Below are 19,470 nucleotides of genomic sequence, written 5' to 3'. Positions count from 1 at the left end.
AACCTCAGCCCTCTGCTTACCTCGATCGAAACTCCCAACACGACCTGCGCAACCCCTGAACTCCCACCAGCCCCGTACCGTTGAATTTTATCTGATATGGAAATATCTTCAGACCAGACATGTCAGTTCAAATTATTTAATCTACACTTTCAATTAAATGAAGTAATGCAGCTGACTTCAACTGCTAAATAAACATTTCTTGCAGAAATCAGTGAGTTTTTGGTTGCCAGTGTGGGCAGCACTTCCACTATCATATCCTGCACAATCCTTCACCCTCCTCACCCATCCCTCTCCCAACAATTAGCGCCTCAACAGTGACAACACAGAGGATCTTCATTAGTGGAGAATGCTCAATTATATCAGTTGATATTCCTTTCCAAAACTAATTATCCCAGTTGCATGGTATGGCTGACTGAGCCGGCCTTCACCACGGGGCGCGGCAGTTACTGATGTGATACAGATTTGGCTCCAAAGTCTGCTTTTCTCTTTTGGTGCTCTTTTCACCCTACACAGCTACAATTGTGCTACTATTGTCTGTCCTATTAAATTGTTTATGATAACTTAACATGTACTTGCATTATCTCTCACCACTTTAAACTAAGAGGCTTTGCATTTAGATGCAAATTTAGTTTCCACAAAGACAGATGGAATTAACAGCTGGGGTAATTCTACAAAAAGCTCATCCCTGTATAAACCCGCTCCTTTGTTCATCCTGTGGGGGACAACAAAAATAGACATCCTGTATGCCACAGTTATATCTGAAACCGGGAAAAAAATGGTGCAAGCATTTCTTCTCATGAGAAAAGACTAGGAAGAAAGAAAAACTCCTGAGCGCATACAGAGAAGCTGCATCTGTTGCTTGCTCAAAGCTTGTTTACTTGGAGTTTATAAAATAACGAGGTGGATCTAAAATTTGGTAGAAAATAAAAGAAGTTTTTTGTAATTTTATGTCAGCGTTTCATTTAATTTGGAACCCTAATTTAGTAGGGTAGTAAAGGTTTCCATGACTACCGACACTAAGAATCAGAAAAACAAGGTCTTAGCGTGGTAAAGATTGACGTAAGAGACAAAGATCTGTCTCACCGATGGTTTAGTTTAAGCCTTTCACATCAAGAAAAAACAAAGATTTTTATATTCTTTTTATTGATATAATGTAATTCAAAGTGACTCTTAAAGGTGCAGTATGTAGGAATATAGTGAGAATTTTACAGTGAGAAAATCCCAGAAGAGTCTAATGTTTCAGTCATTTTAAATGGAAGGTTATACTGAAACACATTTCATGTCCAGCTGGCTTTCTCCTTTCAACACAAAGGAAGGAGCGACGTAACTACTGTCTACCGTCAGTGAGTGTGGGTTGGCCGTGTTTCCTGTGAGCTAATACTGCAGCGCCGACACTTGTAATTTGACAGCGGCAGGCAAAAAGGTCCAGAGTTGTTTGAAGTGGTTGCAGTAACCAAATTTTACTACAAGATGCCATTTTTACTTAATTTCTACATAATGCACCTTTAATGATTTTCCCACTTCTCCTCCCTACTGGTTGATAGCAGAATTACAACTACTGTAAACAACTCTGCTGCAGGCTTTGCAAATACCAAAGTTGTCATACAAGAAGTTGTAATTTACATGTTTTTATGAATGTATGATTATGAGCAGTTCAGAGACAAAAAAATACAACTTTGCTTACTACTTTTTAGACAGTTTGAATCTTAAACTGAGTGTAGGCTGCGCCGATGTTCACTCTGGCTTTAACTTTATGCGTTGTCTCCAAAGACATTACTCTAAATATTTATCCCTTTAATTTACTTCCAGGCTCCGCCACAATGTCAATAATAAAGCTAACTATACTTCTTCTTCTTCTTCTTTTGCATTTCATTGATGCTCAACAAACTCAAAAGCTCTTGCTAGCCTTTGCACGAGAAAGCTGTAAAGCGGGTAGAGACCCTCCATTATGTACCTGCCTAGCCACCAAAGTTGTTTAGTGCAGTTTGTGACTAGAAGAGTGCAGCAGAGGACCTTTCCATGTGAAGCTGCTTTCTGACTAAAGACCCACTGGAACCAATTTGAAAGCAATGTCCTAAAGGATGCACCGATGCCAGCATCGGAATTGGTGCATCCCTATCCTAAAGTGTTAAAACTCTTTATTGTTGCTTTAAATTATGTTTTTATTACGGGAATAATAATGTCAGTTTAAAATGTTACCCTTTTTATTTAAACAGCCTCATATTTTTTTTATAATTATTTTTATTTATTAGATTTTTTTAGTCAATTTCAGTCCATTGTCCAGTAACACATAGGAAGTAATTTGAGTTTTTTCAAATTTGTTGACCTTATTGTAGAAGGAAGCTTATTTTTCTTGGACACTTTATGTAAAATTGCTATAACTGAATTCATAAATGTGCCTGTTTCCTGCCACTGTCCAGGTTACACTGATGCCGCTGACCGAGCCCGATGAAGGTGGACCATTTAGTCACGTTACACGTAGCAGAGGAGCACACTCACTACAGATCGCTCTCCTCATCTTTATCCCTTCTCCCCTCTTTGTTTGCCCAACTCTGCCCCTCTCCTGTTCTCTGTATGTTTCCTGTTTCAAACTCCAGAAACCCTTGTGGCCCTCTGTCCAGGGTCCGGAGGTAGATCACTTTAATTCTGCTTCACAGATCTTTTTCAAAAAGGCCCAAGACCCGGAGACCTCAGAACTGCTGACCGCTTGGTGAACCTGTGCCGACCAGCCAGGACCCAGGCACTTGTAAACACAGCCATCGTCTAACACGCTCTCATTACCCCCGAGTGCCTTTGTTCCCTCCCCGCAGTAATGCTGAGCGGTGTGTGTGCTTTTAAATAGAATTTTTTTGCTAACATCTAGTTTGGGTGATTTTCAGGTAAGCGATGCTGGCTGTTTTTTAACTGGGAGTGACTGATCAGTGATTTATCACTAAATAACCTCCACTTGTTCTTTGTTTTTTCTTTTTTTTATGGTTTGGTCATTTTCTTTCAGGGACAGCATCCCCACCCCAGTGTTGCCATGCTGGAAACAGCACTTTTCCTCAAGAGGCGCGACTGTCCTAGATGAACGGTCCTGCTCATCTAGGACAGTCGCTTTGGCAGGACCTGGATTTCTCTAATGGTTCAGAAGTTCACTTCATTGTTCGGGAAGAGACTTCACTCAGACCATCTGCTTGACATCTTCAACCCAGTTTATTCAGAATATGGTTGCGCATCTGTAAAATACTGAAAAGTGCAGCCCTCCTGTGCAAAAACTTTAAATAAAATCTCCTTTTTCATTTTGCCTCGAAGTAGCCCACACTTCTTTTGATCCAAAGTGGTTCTGATCAATATTTTGATGTTTGCTGATGAACTGCAACAGTTTATTTTTTCCTTAGTATATGTCCACTCCTTGCTTTTTACCACAACTACGAATTGAGCAGTGTGTGCTTTAAAGACCAAGTTCACTTGTTTCGTCAGCATATTTGCTGTGATGTCTAGTATAAATGAATGCCCAGTGAATCAATTTTTGTGGGTAAAAAGCTGTCTCGCTCCTGTTTCAGGAGCTAGAAGTTGAGCTAGAGCTGAGCTTCAGATGATTTGGAGTCTTATTTCCAGATATTCTCAGATCTTGTCTCGACTTGACTCAAACTTTATTTATATAGCATTTTATAGGCAAAAACAAGCAAATAAAACCATAAAATGAGTGAAAAATAACAGCACTAACAATCACTCCAAAAGCCAGTTTGTAAAAATGGGTCTTCAGCCTAGATTTAAAAACTGCTTGTGAATGTATTATAACTCTTATGTCCCAAATTGACTTCAAAAAATGCCCGAAAAAAATACTAGTTTATTGTTTGTTTTTTCCAGGAAGTAAAAAGGTTGAAAACTGCTGAACAGTATCGAAAAAAGTTTAAAAGAAAAGAAATCCAGCAAAGTCCCGACCCAGGACCTGAAAAATTCTAAATCACTTTAAAAAATGTTAATACTGTAAATAATCACCAAACTATAAATCCACTCCTCACAGAAAAATACACACCATCCCACACACGGAGAAAATATTCTGTCAGGGATGTCAGTCGGAGACGTTTGATGGGATTCTGAAGGAAAAGCTGTTTGGTTTACTTTAGAAATCACTGTACTGTAGACAAGACTCCCCGTCAGTCCTGCTACTTCTGCACAGCCTCCCTTAAAGGGCAGCCGGCTCATCCTTTTGATGACTGACAGTGGGATTTGCAGTGATAATGTCTTCAGGTGCCAGAGGATTGGGATTAAACATACTCCAATTTAAACAGCAAAGTTGCTACGGCAATGACCTTCAGTTTTAGCTCAGATGGTGAACGCGCGGGGAAATGGCGACTGGCGTTATTGGTCAGAGACGCTTGGGTTCAGCGGGGGCTTTAGGCATGATTGCACTTTCAAATCGTCCATCATATCTGAAACTCTGTCCGCACACGTCTGCTGGCTGATGGCATTTCAGGAACAACCGGGCAGTAACTCTCACTTGAACATAAACTTAAGACTCTTGCAAAAACTAACCCAACATCAAGCCTTCAAGTGTGATAAGAGCTTCATCTCCCGCTCTAATTAAAGTGAAAACTGATTAGGTTAGATGTGGGGCCACTCTTTTGGCTGCTTGTGAAGCATGAGGACCCAGAGCCGGAACCAAAACAGGCCTGCAGATTCACGGTTTGAGGTCAGTGTCCATCCCTCTCAAGGGCAATGCCTTCACACTCTCACACCTGCCTATCAAAGGAGAGAGCGGCAGGACATCACAGGAGGAAACCAGGCAGAAAGACAGAGTCTCACTTTTTTCCCCCTGTTAAATCAAAGTGAGAAGCAAAGAGAAAGCATTTCCACGTTATTTAAATAACGCACAAACCCCAGCAGATGGTAATAAAACTGTACAAACATCATCGCTATTGACCAAAGCCAATCTCTGCAGTACCCACGAGGCGCGGTTGGTCAATATGAATTGCAACAGTCTTGGAAGAGAGATGGCGTGTGCTGATTGGAGTCAGAGGTGTAACTAGACTGCCTCGCTGTGGAGGGTGGGTGCATTACAAGCGTAAGAAAGCAGGAAACACATCACACATAGATGCACAAAGTCAAATCCTCATATTATCAATAGTTTATATTCATGCTGTACACTAATGGTTTATATCCACTCACATTGCTTTACATCGCATACATCAGATTTTGTTTTTTAAAAGCAAATACAGAAGAATGCACATACGCTCCTTGTGGTAAACATTACATTTCAATATACTCTTGTTGACAAACTGAAATATGCATAAAAGCCTATGCTATATTGTAATAAACATCCAAAAATGAGTTCCTGAAGGAGAAAACTGCTGCATAAATCACTCAACTAACACCATCTCCTCCCACTTTATGCACATTTACTGCATAGCATCTCCATGTGCACGTCATCCTGCAGCAGGAATGCATTCAGATTAAGTTTATGAAATTAAGAGACTTCAAACACTTTAGATTAGCCTCATCTGTGTAGCACACCTGGGTGCAGGTGTGTAAAAGGATTATGTGGAAAGGATTTGCAGTGCATGAGACATTTTCTCACCTTGTAGTAGTGCTCACACGCCCCGTATAGGTGACTGACAGGTAAGAACCTAATTATATAACAGCACAGCAGTTGACTGAACCCTTAGTGCCAGATTCTGCTGCAGGAACGTCTGCTTCAACAAGCTGTGCTGAAAGGTAAAGACAAGCTCTTAAATGTTGATTAGTGGAAATCCCAGAGGATTTTTATTTTTTTATTTGAACTGAGATTGAAGGAGCTTCATCCCTTCCTTTCTGTAACTTTCAAGGTAATTTTTGCTAAATAAATTTATTCTAGTGCCTTAAAATCAAAGTATTAACTTTTTTCACCTAAACTACATAAAAATAGTTGGTATTTATAGTGATATTACGTAAAATATATATATTTTTAGCATTTCTGGGTACTTTTATATCAGAAAAGGACTAACGTCTTGTGATGAGGTGGAAATATTTATGTGTATTACATTGTATGGACCCCTTTAACCCTCCCACTGTCCTAATGGGTGTGACCCCACGAGGAAAGTTGACCATTGAGCAGGGTTGATGGTTTATCCCGTGGGTCCACGTGGCAGGGGTGAGGAGTGAGCACCACCTCACCCCTGCCGTGTGGACCTCAAGGGATAAACCATCAACCCTGCTCAATGGTCAACTTTCCTCGTGGGGTCACACCCATTAGGACAGTGGGAGGGTTAAAATAACACTGAATAGTTTTTAACACTTTAAGCTATTGCTTTTAAACTGGCTTCTGTGATTTTCTGCTGATCAGACACTACACCTAACACTTTGTTTCACGTAGGAACACTGAGGGCAGATCTCTACCTGCTTTACAGCATTTGCGCATGGCTGTGCTGTAGCTCATACAAAAGGGTATGTCTTTGCAGGTGAAGCAATGAGCTAAAATCATTTGATGGAGCTAAAGGAGGCTACAAAATCAGACTGATAGTGGCCTGGCTTTGTTGCTACTAGACTTGTGAGTAATTGTGTTGTTTTGTCCAACAGTGTGGATTGTTGTACTTTGTGGCCTAGTTTAATATCAGTTGGCTCGTGTCACTGTTAGCTCGTTGTTAGCATTAGCTACAGCAGGCTAACGGCATGGTTTTTTACGATGTTTGTAATTTGGCGTTCAGCCAGCAGCAGTGAGAAGCAGGAAAATAATTTAGTGTTGCTTTAAATCAACTTAAACACTAACTTATCTCTATAGATTTGGGGGAAAAGAAGAAACTCACTTAGAAGCATCTCTGATTTAGAGTGAACTAAAACACCAGCTTGTTGGATTTTTATTTGTGATTGACTTTGTTCTCAGGAAAAGAAAAGTCTTTGCTTCTGGTTCCAGTTGCCATCACAGTACCTTAATGTTCTTTTGTCATCTGTGTGCAAAACAGCATTTTTTGTTCAGCTCAACATCTGGTTTAAATATGGTTAAAACAGTAAAACATTATGTGGTGGATTTCAGGAAAAGGTCATGCAGAACACCTGGAAGTTAGATGAACTAATAGGCAAAAGATTATTAGAGCAAAATGATGAATCTGCTTTGAGAATTCAATCCTGGTTTCCATGTCATTTCTCATCAAAGCTACAAAGAGCCACTGCAGATGGACTTAAGACCCACATCTGGCCCCAGATCTTCAGCAGAACATCTGCTTTGGTCTACCCTGATTAGGTGAAATCCTTTGAAACATGCATCCAGTGGATATCATCTTCTGCACTGCAGATGCAATAAGCCACAAACCTGCAAGTAAGGCCCCAAACTCTGTTTTGTGCAGCATCCACCTTACAATGTGAGTTTAAATAGGGTATTGAAAGTAAAAGGGAAGCAGGTCCTTTTGGCATTGAAGGTGGCCTTTGTGTGATGAGTGAGTTGGCTTGATTGGTCTGTGGAGATCAGGAGGGATTAGTGCAACAGCAGCAGCAGGAGGAGGAGGAAAAGCATCCAATGGCTCAGTCTAGGTAAGCAGGAGGCGAAGTTGTTCACGTTGCAGTCATCAGTGTAGCAGCAGTGAACTTTGACACCCGGAGCTCTGTAGCCCTGACTGCTGGCTTGGCTGCAGAAGGACTTGTATGAACATGACTTCATCACGCCACCTACAATGAGAAACAACTTTTCTACGTTTGTTCTGTGTAATCCGTCAAGATCCATTGCTTGATTCTTTTCTAAACACAGCGTTGTAAAGATCTGATTTTACCTTTTAAGCTGACATGTTACGGCTAACATTGTAGCCTTCCTCAAAGCAGAAAACCAAGTAATGGACTGAGACAGCACACAGATCATGAACCGAGAACAACAGAAATACAAAAGATGTATTAAAGAAGCGATAGAAATAAGGAGACGTGGACCCAGGACCATGAGTAGAGATGATGGAGTTTACACATTGGATCGCTCACGGGACATTGTCATCAGCAAGGAGTCAGTTGAGGGCGACATCATCCTCTGCTGGCCACAGATAAACAGAGAAGGAAGTGACGCCACCAGCGATGGCGGTGCTCTGAGGAAGGCTACAGCGCTAGCTGAAACTTGTCAGCATAAAAGGTAAAAACAAATCTTTACTACACTGTTGTTAGATCAGAACCAAGCAATGGGATGAAAAACAAGTTTTTGTTACCTTTACTTAGCAGGTGTCTCTGTCGTGAGCCGGGGTGAGTACTCGCTCTCACTAAACATCTCTGAGTGTGTTTGCAGGAGAGGGAGCGGCAGCTGCACCAGATCAGCTGATTAGCGGGTCGGCTACTTAAGGAGGTGGTGAGCACAGCTCGACGCCGGATGATTACTACGACTCGGTAGTTTCCAGTCTTCGCTCTAGTCCTCAGGTTTTTTTCTTGGAAATACTCTAGTGCATTTTTTGATCTCGTTGTGATTTTTGTATTTTTGGCCTACCCACCTCAGGTTCTCTGCACTTCTGGAATTACTTGCTCAAATCCCATAGGACTCCTGGACTCCTCACTCAGTCACGTTCATCATCATCCTCTCTGACCGACCCGCTCTCTCTCTCGACCCCACGCTCCCTCTCCAGCTCTGAACATCTCCCCTCTGGATCCACCCCGGCTCTCAACCTCCCCTCATTTCCCAAACCCAATCATCCTCCGTAAGTCTCCTCGTAGCATATCCTGCCTAGACTGTTCTCCCAGGACTCACCTCTGGTTTGATCTCCCTCCAGACGCTGTTTCAGGTTCTTCTGATCCGCTGGAATTCCCAGCATGCCCTAAAGTTCTCATTATTAAATAAAACCATTTCATTTTTTCCATCAATCTGTGTACGGGTTCGTGATTCTGCCTGTCGTGGGTTAGACACCTTCCTCAAACCATGACAGTCTGACAGTATGTCAATCAATACAGTGTAGTGTGACTAGAGCCCCCTTCAGACAAGCCATGAAAATGGAAATGTTCAGGACTCTGTCCGTAAGACCTTTGTGTCTGAATACAAACATCCGGATAACGTTTTCCGCAATTAAACCGGACGATGCCCCTAGTAACAGGTCCGGACTTGTTACGGACAAGGTGGCTGCTTCAGACTGGTGAGGTTGAGTTCTGGACAGGGAGGAGGGGGAAGAGGAGGGGACCGGGGGATGCTGTGCGCTCCTAGATAGCTCGCTCCTGTAGCATGCGGCGAACCATGGCAGCTCGCCTCCTACGGTACCGTCTAGGCGCATCACACCACTTCTGTGATTCCTTTAACCATTGAGCACCATCATCCAGGTCTTATGCGTCTTCGTGTGCGCAGAATTACGCTTAACATAAGTCCGAATCCCCCCCCCCCCCCCCCCCCCCCCCCCGGACATCTGGAACTTTTCCCTGCTGTGTGAAGGCAGCCGAATGGACAAGTTCCGGTACAAAAGAGGTGTGTCTAAAAACACAGTTCTGGTTAAAAACCGGACTGAATTGTCCACACATATTCTGGAATGTCTATCTGAAAGGGCTTAAGACACAGCCTGTTGCCATTGGCAACTAATGACACAAGCTCAAAAACAGCATTTCAGTAAATTACTTTTTTAAAGATATTTCAATGTTTTACAGAAAAGAGCTTTAAAGCTCTCATTTCTTATTTGAATACATTTGTAGTGATCTCTAGTGTAAAAGTTCTGGTGCTCCTCTTTCAGGAAGTGGACGTTAACCAGATGAGTGGGGAGTAGAAAATGGCAGGATTTAGAGTCTTACTACTCATTACTCCTGAAATTCAAACATCCCTCCTCTGATTGGCTAACAACAACACAACTCTACCACTGACTGTTTGCTTTGCAATGATGTTTTATCTCCACGGATACACAAGGCTGCAGGAGTTCTGTTGTGGAGTTGCTAAAGCTAACAGTTAGCTTCTACTAGACGATATGCACTCTACTCTCTCCTGGACGCCAACTCAACAACAGCCTTCTCTGGTCACGAGCCAAGATAGGGTAGACCATGAATGCAAATTTTCAGTGTGATGTAAATATGCGTGACTTTTTCTAATCTGAGCATTTTCCCATCTATCCATATATCAGCTAGCCTGGCAAGCCAGACTAAATAAATGTATTATTTAGTCTGGCAACGCTCCATTGACGGCTCTCGGTTGTGAGGTGGGTTCCACCGTTGTCTTTCAAATGATCTCCGCATGCTACTGGACAATGAATGTGACATACTCTTGTTTCACTCTGTTGCATCATCCCACCCACCAGGCATATAGAGTGCCCTGATTGGCCCACAAAGCAGATAAAGCTCTGTGATTTGTTCACTAAGCAGATAGAGCACTATGATTGGCCCACCATTATGGACCAATCACAGCTCTTTATGTATTTGAAACCCCTCTAGAGAGCTGTGATTGGCCAGCCAGAATGCTGTTGGGGCTGCAGAGGTTCCAGTGGAGCATGCCTAGACCAAACTTTGCAAAGCAAGAATTTGGTTTAGTTCACTAGGCTACATATCAGCGTGACCACTCACACATTCTCAGTGGCCTATTGGGAGTGTCCTCCCTGGGACTAAGAGATCGAGGTTCATGTCCCGGTCGGGTCAGACCAATTACTTTAACAATGGGACCCAATTTCTCCCTGCTGGACACCCAGCTTTAGGGGATGAATTGGGGGGTTAAATAAACCTCAAGTGCAGCCACAGCTGAAGCTCACCCCTCCCCACAGGGATAGGCCAATGCAGAGATGATCTTCCCCAGTGTGTGATAACTAATGGGACTTTAACTTTAATATTACCAAAAAAAAGTTTCTCAGTGAACTTGCTCCTTAACTAAAGTGTTGTACAGATTCAAGAACCGGATATGATTCGGTAAAACTGGGGCTTCACCACCACATGGTGTCCTAATTAGGAATGTTGGCTGAGTAGCTTTCCAAGCTTCTTATTCCCTGACAAAACTCCAACGCCCTGCTGAGTGGGAGGTTTCTCCAGACAACATCCTGTCTGCTCATAAAGCTCACACACACACACACACCCACACACACACACACACACACACACACACACACACACACACACACACACATGGAAATATGTTTAATATGAGCATGTAACTGCTGGACTCACTATCATGGCCCACCACCACAGTGCAGGCATCGGAGTAGCTGGGGCAGGACTTGGAGCCTTGTCGGTTGCAGTCGTCATTATTAGAGCCCATGCAGGTGTAACACTTCAAAGCCTCATCTGAATAAGACCAAAAAAAGGGAAATCTTTAAAGAATTATGCAAATTATTTCATCAAAGAAGAGAAATAAGGCTGCACAAATTGAGACACTATTATGCTCAGCTATGCAAATGCTGCTTATGTTGCTCCTGCTCTGTTTGTCTATGAAAAATCCCCCAAATTAGAATTTGTTTTGTAGATTCTTGAAGAGAATCCAGCAGCCGCTTTGGCAAAGTAAAGTCTGTGAATATCTCAGCCAGCGCCTTCCTCGACAAACTCAGTGCCAATACTAGTTAAGATAAAACGTCATCCAGAACCTTTAAAGGCCTGGAGGAAACTGAAGCTTGCATCACTGCTTTAGGTCTGAAGCATGACCAAATATCTACAAGAGCCTCAACTCATGATATCTTCATCCTTTATTCTGTTTGATGCGATTGTGTGATGCAGTTCTGCTGAAAACGCTGAGACTAAAGTGAAGAGACAGACTTAATTAATCCCCTACTTCACACAAATGTTCCCAAATCAATGAAGAAAGGGTCAATGATGTCCACGAGTTTAAAAATACTTCTCCGTATACTTCAGCTAATGCCTCAAGAAGTCAGTGCAGCGTATAAATACAAAAACTCATTTTTAGTTCGCACGAGGAAAAAGGGGTTACTTGGGAACAAACTGACCTTTGAAGTGCTATAGATTTAAAACGCTTCCTTTTAAAATCCTCCATCCCTCCCTTATATTCCAGACAAGCGGCCTCGAACGCTGCTTCCTAAGAGGATCAGAGCTGGAGGCACTAAAAGCTTCAAACATTCTTTTAGCCGCGGCACATCTCTTGTGTTGGCTATCAGAGTAGCTCTTTTTTACCTCAGGTGTGTCAGACACAGACACAGCCTTGCTTCTGTGCAGGTAGGGATCAGAGAAACCTAACCACAAAACAACTTATATTATGATGTCCATTAAATGTTTTGAAAGCAACAAACACAAAAATGCCGATAAATATTGAAACCTGGACATTGTTTTTTTTCCTAGTGATTGTGTTTGCAGGGCATTAAAATGCCCCCCGCTGTTTTCTGATGACCCCAATCTATCCTCACTAAACAGCAGCTTTTCCACACATGCTAAAAGTATTAGCCTGCAAGCCTATCAAAGGATTAGCTACCTGGATTGCAGGCTAGTTACAGCGGGATGGACAGAAAGGGGCAAAATCCAACACAGAAATTAACCATCAAAAACAATAGATGCACAAAGCATCAGCATGAGCTGCTAACTGTCAAATATTTTAGGTTTTAAAGGGGAAAATGATTATTAAGTAAAGTTTATTTGTAACATCAATCACAGAAAAAAAAGAAAAAGAAATTCTGTAACACTTTACAATAAGGATGCCTTTATTATCGTTACTTTATGCATTATTAAGCATCAATAAACTATTTAAAAAGTATTAACGACTGCTCAATATTACTATTAATAGGGTTACTAAACAGACAATCCTTCAGCAGATAACAGTGAATAATATCGGGGACATTAATAATGGGATCCTTTGTTAATTAATGCTTAATGAGGCTCTAAGTAACGACAATAAAGGGACCCTTATTGTAAAGTGTTACCATTAAAGGGTTGGGATGGGGGGGTATGCTTAATAATGCATTATTTAATATTAACATTAATATTAAGCAGTTGATAATACTTTAATTAAATAATTTAATAATGCTTAATAAGTGACGACAATAAAGGGACCCTTATTGTAAAGTGTTACCATTAAAGGGTTGGGATGGGGGGGGGGGGGGTGTATACTTAATAATGCATTATTTAATATTAACATTAATATTAAGCAGTTGATAATACTTTAATTTAATAATGCTTAATAAGTAACGACAATAAAGGGGCCCTTATTGTAAAGTATTACCAAACAAATGAATAAAGATCATTTGAAAACAAACAAAACTGTCCATTATTTAGTCCCGTGATGCCAGAAGAGTGCTTCACACTTCTCAGCAAAACACAAGCACACCAGTAAAAGAAGGATGACATTTTTTAATGCCTAAGGGACCGCTAGGCATGACGGGTGGATTGAGGAATTTTAACTAATCTCATCGAAGAAAAAAGTGAAAGAAGATGTGTTTTTAAAAGAGCAGAGTAAAGAAATGCTGTTCTTACTTTTAGCAGCCAGCAGGACCACAGAAAGCAGGAGCAGCAGACAGTTTGGGACGGCTCTCATGGTGCTGCTGGTCCTTCGCTCCTCCTGATCACACAAAGAAAAGCAGACTGTTAGCTCCTTAAACCCTCTGAACTTAATCTGGTTTATCAAACAAGCTCATATCTACTCCTGCACTCACCAAAGGGATTACCAGTCAAGACCAGCGGGACCTTTGACTCACACCAGTTGCAGGGGCATTATGGAAGTTTGACAGCCAAAACATGTATTGAAATAATACATTTCTTCTTCGTACATTCTCCTGCAATGCCCTGGTCCTGTAGAATGAGCCCTGGCATTTTTACTGTGATTGCCTGTTTTTCTGTAAAATCACAGAAAAAGAGAGCTGCTCGGGTCGAGCAGGCTGCTTCATGCGCGTTCACGCTCAGGCATAGCCCGTAGCATTTGCTATCAGTAGCTTTAGCAGCAGAGAGAGAGGTAGTGCCAACTCAGCCACTTTGTCGCTGTTCCTAACGCCTAGTGATGAACCTAGCTACATTTCTGAGGACCCTTAGCTACTTTCTTCTAGATATTTCCTGCAAATTAGCAATGTAGTGAAATAGAGTGATGTAACGATCTAGAGTTGTATTTTAATATACTGTAAGTAGATCTAGTTTTTATAATCAGAAGAATAGGTTGTTTTTATCATCAGGGAGTTCATTTAACACTCTGTATTGACCTTGAGACAAGAAAAGAGAGAGTTGGGATCGTTTAAGAATTTTATTATAAATTCTACAATCTATCAGGACTAACTCTGTGTTGTTTGGAAATGAATGTGATGTTTGATGTGTGTGTGTGTGTGTGTGTGTGTGTGTGTGTGTGTGTGTGTGTGTGTGTGTGTGTGTGTGTGTGTGTGTGTGTGTGTGTGTGTGTGTGTGTGTGTGTGTGTGTGTGTGTGTGTGTGTGTGTGTGTGTGTGTGTGGTTGGTTCAGACTCCTTAGGCTGACGTCATTGAATCTGGTAGTCTTTGTTATGACTAGATATCACGAGGCTTATAAAGTGATGACATGAGCCGCTATTTTGCCGTGTACGTACCCAGTGGGGGGCCTCCCAGGTAGATCAGGAAATGCCAGGTCTGAAGACCTCGGATGTGCGCTGGAGCTGGTCGACACAGCGGTCGCAGCGTTTCAAAGCCCGTCTGAAGGGTCGACCCAGGTAACAATCGGCAGCGTCAGCAGGTGCTCTTATTTTGAAAGGATGTCGTCTGGTTGTTAAACGACAAAAATCTCCAACTTCACAGTTCTTAGTTTAAAGAAGAAAACACATCTGGCCAGGCTGTGCTTTTCTTTGGGATGACGGTGAATAGAACTGAAGTCAAAATGGAACTGAGCTTAAAATGGCGTTGCCTTGTTTTATATCTCTGAATTGTTGATAAGTTTTAGTAAAGCGGATTGGACACTTTAAGTCAACAAGCCAGATTCTCTTGCGGCAGCCGAAGGCTCTGATTGGTTGGAGCAATGTGTCATGCGTTGCCATGGGGATGAGTGTCAGTCTGTCTGTGCATGTCGTCCTGTTTACTCATTAAACACATAAATCATGACATCTTTATTTCACAGATCATTCACTTGATTATTATTGATCAACATATGTTTTGCTTAATTTTTAATCACAAATAAAGTACTTTGATTAAGTAAAAGCGTTCTTCTTCCTTCTTCTGGAATGTAAACAGTCTGAGGATCAGACGACCTTGGCGTTTTCTACACGGGTGTAAATGTGTACAGGGGCAGCGTTTAGGAGCTGAAAATCATAACTTCATAACGTTACAGCAACAAAATAGCCATTTTCGCTCCGAACCATTCTTTGGTTTGACGTTGTTTCAGGTGTCATCAAGGATATAAAAGTTACAGATGCTATGAATGTTACTGGTGTGTAGCTCACCTTGTAAGATGTTTGACTCTCATGCAGAAGACCTGGTTTCGATTCTGGATGTGAACATAGTTCATTTAGAGTTTCTTTTTTACATCAATGGTATATTTTTTTACAGTAAGATGCCCAAATTTTTATTTGAGACTCGCCGAACGGCATTTAATTCACAGATAAGAAAGATGCGGGTTCAACTTTCATTTTGGAACAATTTTTCAAGCAAGGGAAGGGAATGATCTGAGCATGCAGGAGGACTGACCCATCATAAACCTTTGTCAGCAGTGCTGAAGAGAAAGGTACAGAACCAAATTATTTAATTAATTAGCTGCGCGTTCTCCTGTCCTCTGTCCTCCGGGCCACACACACACACACACACAAACACACACACACACGGGACTGTTTCAGCTGTTATTTTCGTTAAGGAGTGTGCATGTACAGCATGCGCGCCTCGTGCACGAGCCTACTACTGAAGCTGTCGTTACGCTTTTGACCTGAGGGGGCAATTGCGAGCATAAAAATTCAAAGGTCCCAAAAGTCCCTTTAAGTTATTGACTTTTGTATTTAAAGCACTCAACGGCCTGGCACCTCCCTGTCTCTCTGACCTGCTCACTCCTTATGTACCCATGCGCACGGTGAGGTCGGCTGACCTCCTGCTGCTGTGCACGCCCCAGATGTGATACAAATCGCGGGGTGAACGAGCACTTTTTGCATGCTGCCCCAAAGCTGTGGAACTCGTTGCCCATTGGACTTCGGCAGGCTCCATCATTGGTGGTTTTTAAATCTCGTTTAAAGACCCACTTTTACGATTTGGCTTTTAGACAGCGACTCATTTTAGTGTTTTATTGTGTTATTGTTTTAATGTGTTCTTAGTATTCCTCATGTTTTATCTGCTTTTGATTGGTATTTTTATCTTCTGTTTTAGTTCCTTAGATTGGTCGTGTTTTGGTTTAGCCTGTGCAGCGCTTTGGGCAGCCACCATGCTGCATTTTAAATGTGCTAAATACATAAACTATGGTATGGTATGGTATCTTGAACCTCTGTGTCATCCCGACGTTCCAGGATTGATCACTAAAAACTTTACCCTCTTTACCAGATTAATTTCCTTCATGATGATAAATCATCTGCATCCACCCACATGAGAGCAACTATTATTTTACCTAAAAGCTCCAGATTCTTACTAAAATAATTGTTCAGATTAATTCAGGCAGGAGTTTTAAGTGCCGTATTAAATCATTCAAAACAGATTGCCATCTGTTTCAACGATGCTGCTTTTCTAATTATTTTTATTGATGCTGAAAGGGGATAATATTTATTATTGTCAAAAATGAAAAACCCCAAAGCTTTAGTCACAGTTCTGATTAAACTGGCCATAAAAACCTGGAAGGCTACAGATCTTCAGTGGATGTCGGCGTGGCTCAAACCTTCTTCCTCGATTGATGTTGGCATCAAGGTTTTTGTGCAACTACCATCATTCTTCTCTGTTTCCTGCAGACTCTTGTGACTTTTCCTGATGCTTGGTAAACGAACTACCCTCTGCTTCAGCCAGATCTTTTACATTTTTCACTCATCGATCCAAAGATTTTGTTTTTCTGCTGTTTTTCTGTGCTTAGTTGAGTCACATGGCCTCATTTTGGCATCAGAAGTTTGGTGATTAGGGTCACATTTATGCCAAGAACATCACTTCTCTGGTAGTTTGGACCCATGTCGTTATGTATTTGAATAAAGTCTACCTGATTTATTTTTTTAAAGGAAGCATGCAGTGCCTTTTATTGGCTGTACTTGGTCCTAAATGTATTTTTCTCTGTCCTTCTTTAAAGGAGCACACATGCAATGTGAATACCGTGTTTCAAACTAAATATTAAAAAGAATAATCATTTTCACCTTTGCTTAGAGACTTTGTGAGTTTGGCTAAATAATCTACAATCCAATCCCATTCCAGTCCAGTAGGTGGCAATAATGCACCTTCTCAGGTGGGTTTCCAGCTTTTGTTTAACATCAGAGGAAGAATAAAAAGCACAAATATGCAGTCAAAAGTCCTAAAGAATTATCTTAACAAACACTATTTCAATTTAGGTTTTCCTACATTTATTAATTGGTTAAAAACAGAAAAAACATAATAGTATCCTGCAGCTTTTGTTACTAGGACAGTCGTTTTTTTTCTGTTTTTATTCTATTTGCACTGATTAATTTTTTATTTGCACATTTCCACATCCATTTTCTCACTCCCTGTAATTTTTGCTAGTCTTTTCAAACCATAATTTTAAAAATGTGGTCAGTTCAATAAATATTTTTCTTGCATACAAGTATTTGTTCTATGCACGTCCTTCTATTCACCTTTTTACTCTTCTTTGTCCTTCTTGTGAATGTAATTGCTGCTGCTACTCCAAAATTTCTCCCAGAAGGACAATAAAGGGATTTTCTATTCCATTCTATTTTAAACTATTAATAAAATAATCTTTGGCAGCAAAACCTTAACTAATTTTCACACTATTTCTGTAATCATGTATTCTTTTAATAAGTACTTTGATGTACGAAGTTCAGCTCTTCCTGCAGATAAATTTTCATCAAAAAATTTTTTAAAAATCTCTTTTATATGGATGTCTACAGATTGATGAAGTGGTGGTAGAGAGGCTTGAATGTACATTTCTAGGGGTCTCTAGTAGGAACGAATGCCTTGTAAGTCGTACTCTGGGGAAATAAAAAGCTCCATTGTGCCTGTTTGAGGATGCAGAAGTCAGCTGAAGGAGAAAGTCTTAGACGGTCTTATTTCCTGATATTTAGACATCTCTCCTCTGATCTTATAGCAGCAAGGTGACTCGATGTTTTATCTCCACAAATAACACAAGCCTGGAGGAGTTCTGTCGCGTGGTTGACATTCTAATGCTAACGGGTAGCTTCTGCTAGCTGAGACGTTCTCTGCTGTTTCCTGGACGTTAAAGCAACTTCCCCGTCATGAGTGAAGATGGGTGAGTCTATGAATGTTACATGACAGTGTGACGTAGATCTGTCAGGCTTTTTTAATCCTAGAGTTTCACCATCTCTTTTCTATCAGAACCTAATGCAGGAGATAGGTGTAGGAGACTACTTTCATGTTCAGCCTGCATTAATAATGACTAAAAATGGTTTTTCAGTGACAAGCTTTAAAGAACAGACAAGAAGCATCAGGAAGGATGAAAGTGGAGCATTTTCAGCACAGATGGACCAACTTCTGAGCTGTGAATGATGAATGAATAGAGACCAAGAAGAAGACTGAGGGACACAGTGAGAACAATGCTCAGGTGTCTGTGCAAGCTTGCAGGCACCAAATTATTTAAATGCATGAATGGGAATAACTTTATTGTATTTCAAACATTCACTTGTATAAAAGTTGTGCAGAAAAGCATAAAAACAGCCTGGTGATTATTGTGTGGCCTACATCGTCTGATTCCCTCTTCACAACATGCCAAACATTTCCAGCAGATGGATCTGGAGCTCAGGCACTCGGTGTCCTTGAAGCCACATGCCGTAAGTCATGCAGAATGAGGTCTGGGGTTGTCAGGCTGAAATAACCACCTCCTGGGAAGACGTGCTGCCTTGATGGATGCATGTGTCTCTCCAAAACTCCCAACATACGCCTCTGCATCAATGGAAGTAACCCAGACTCTGGGGAATGATGTATTCCTTCACCATCACTGAGGTCTTTACACCTTTACATCATCTTTGCTGCTACAGAAACATTCTACCATTTATGAGTTTCAGTATCGCCAAGAAGCTGACCAGATACTGTCAAATAATTTCAGTATCCTTCGTCTACTTTTAGGCTGAAAAAAAAAACTGAATTTTACCTTTGATCTGCAGACAAAGTGAACAAAGTGAAAGACCAAAGCAGTATTGCCGTCTTTTATTGCACGTTGTAAGCTGATGTCGCACAGTAGCTGTGCAGAGAAGTTTTGCCTCAGCGTGACAAATAGCTAATCATTGCAGGACTAGGATACAGTCATCCAAAATGTTTGATTTATATCAATATAAAATCCAAAAATAAAGTTCCACATCCAAAAACAAACAGAAACAATAACAAGTATCTAAATGGTTAAAGGTGAGGCGAAGGTGACAGAATAACTATATCAAACTTTCTACAGTACATTATATACAAACATTAACGTTTCTTACATGCAGGGCTCTAGTTCTGTTAGGTGTATTAACATTTTAATGAATAAATCTAAACATCTGGAAGTCTTTCAAAAATCTATCTTCATCTCGCAGCAAAAGGAGACGCTAACAGGAGGGGGGAACAGTCTTCTCCCTCA

General features: G+C 41.2%; 1 protein-coding gene across 1 annotated transcript; it reads right to left on the bottom strand.

Annotated features, from left to right (window-relative positions):
- Positions 1 to 6,191: 6,191 nt before the first annotated feature.
- ly6pge (lymphocyte antigen 6 family member pge) lies at positions 6,192 to 13,382 on the bottom strand. The gene is made up of 3 exons (XM_054750192.2): positions 13,285 to 13,382; positions 11,041 to 11,157; positions 6,192 to 7,623 (listed from the first exon to the last, which is right to left on the bottom strand). The coding sequence occupies exons 1-3, from the start codon at positions 13,343 to 13,345 to the stop codon at positions 7,433 to 7,435; spliced, it is 369 nt and encodes a 122-aa protein (XP_054606167.1). The 5' UTR covers positions 13,346 to 13,382; the 3' UTR covers positions 6,192 to 7,432.
- Between the last annotated feature and the right edge of the window lie 6,088 nt (positions 13,383 to 19,470).

This window comes from Nothobranchius furzeri, chromosome 12 (genome assembly GCF_043380555.1).
Source record: "Nothobranchius furzeri strain GRZ-AD chromosome 12, NfurGRZ-RIMD1, whole genome shotgun sequence".
Lineage (NCBI taxonomy): Eukaryota > Metazoa > Chordata > Actinopteri > Cyprinodontiformes > Nothobranchiidae > Nothobranchius > Nothobranchius furzeri.
This window is presented reverse-complemented; position numbering and strand designations above follow the sequence as displayed.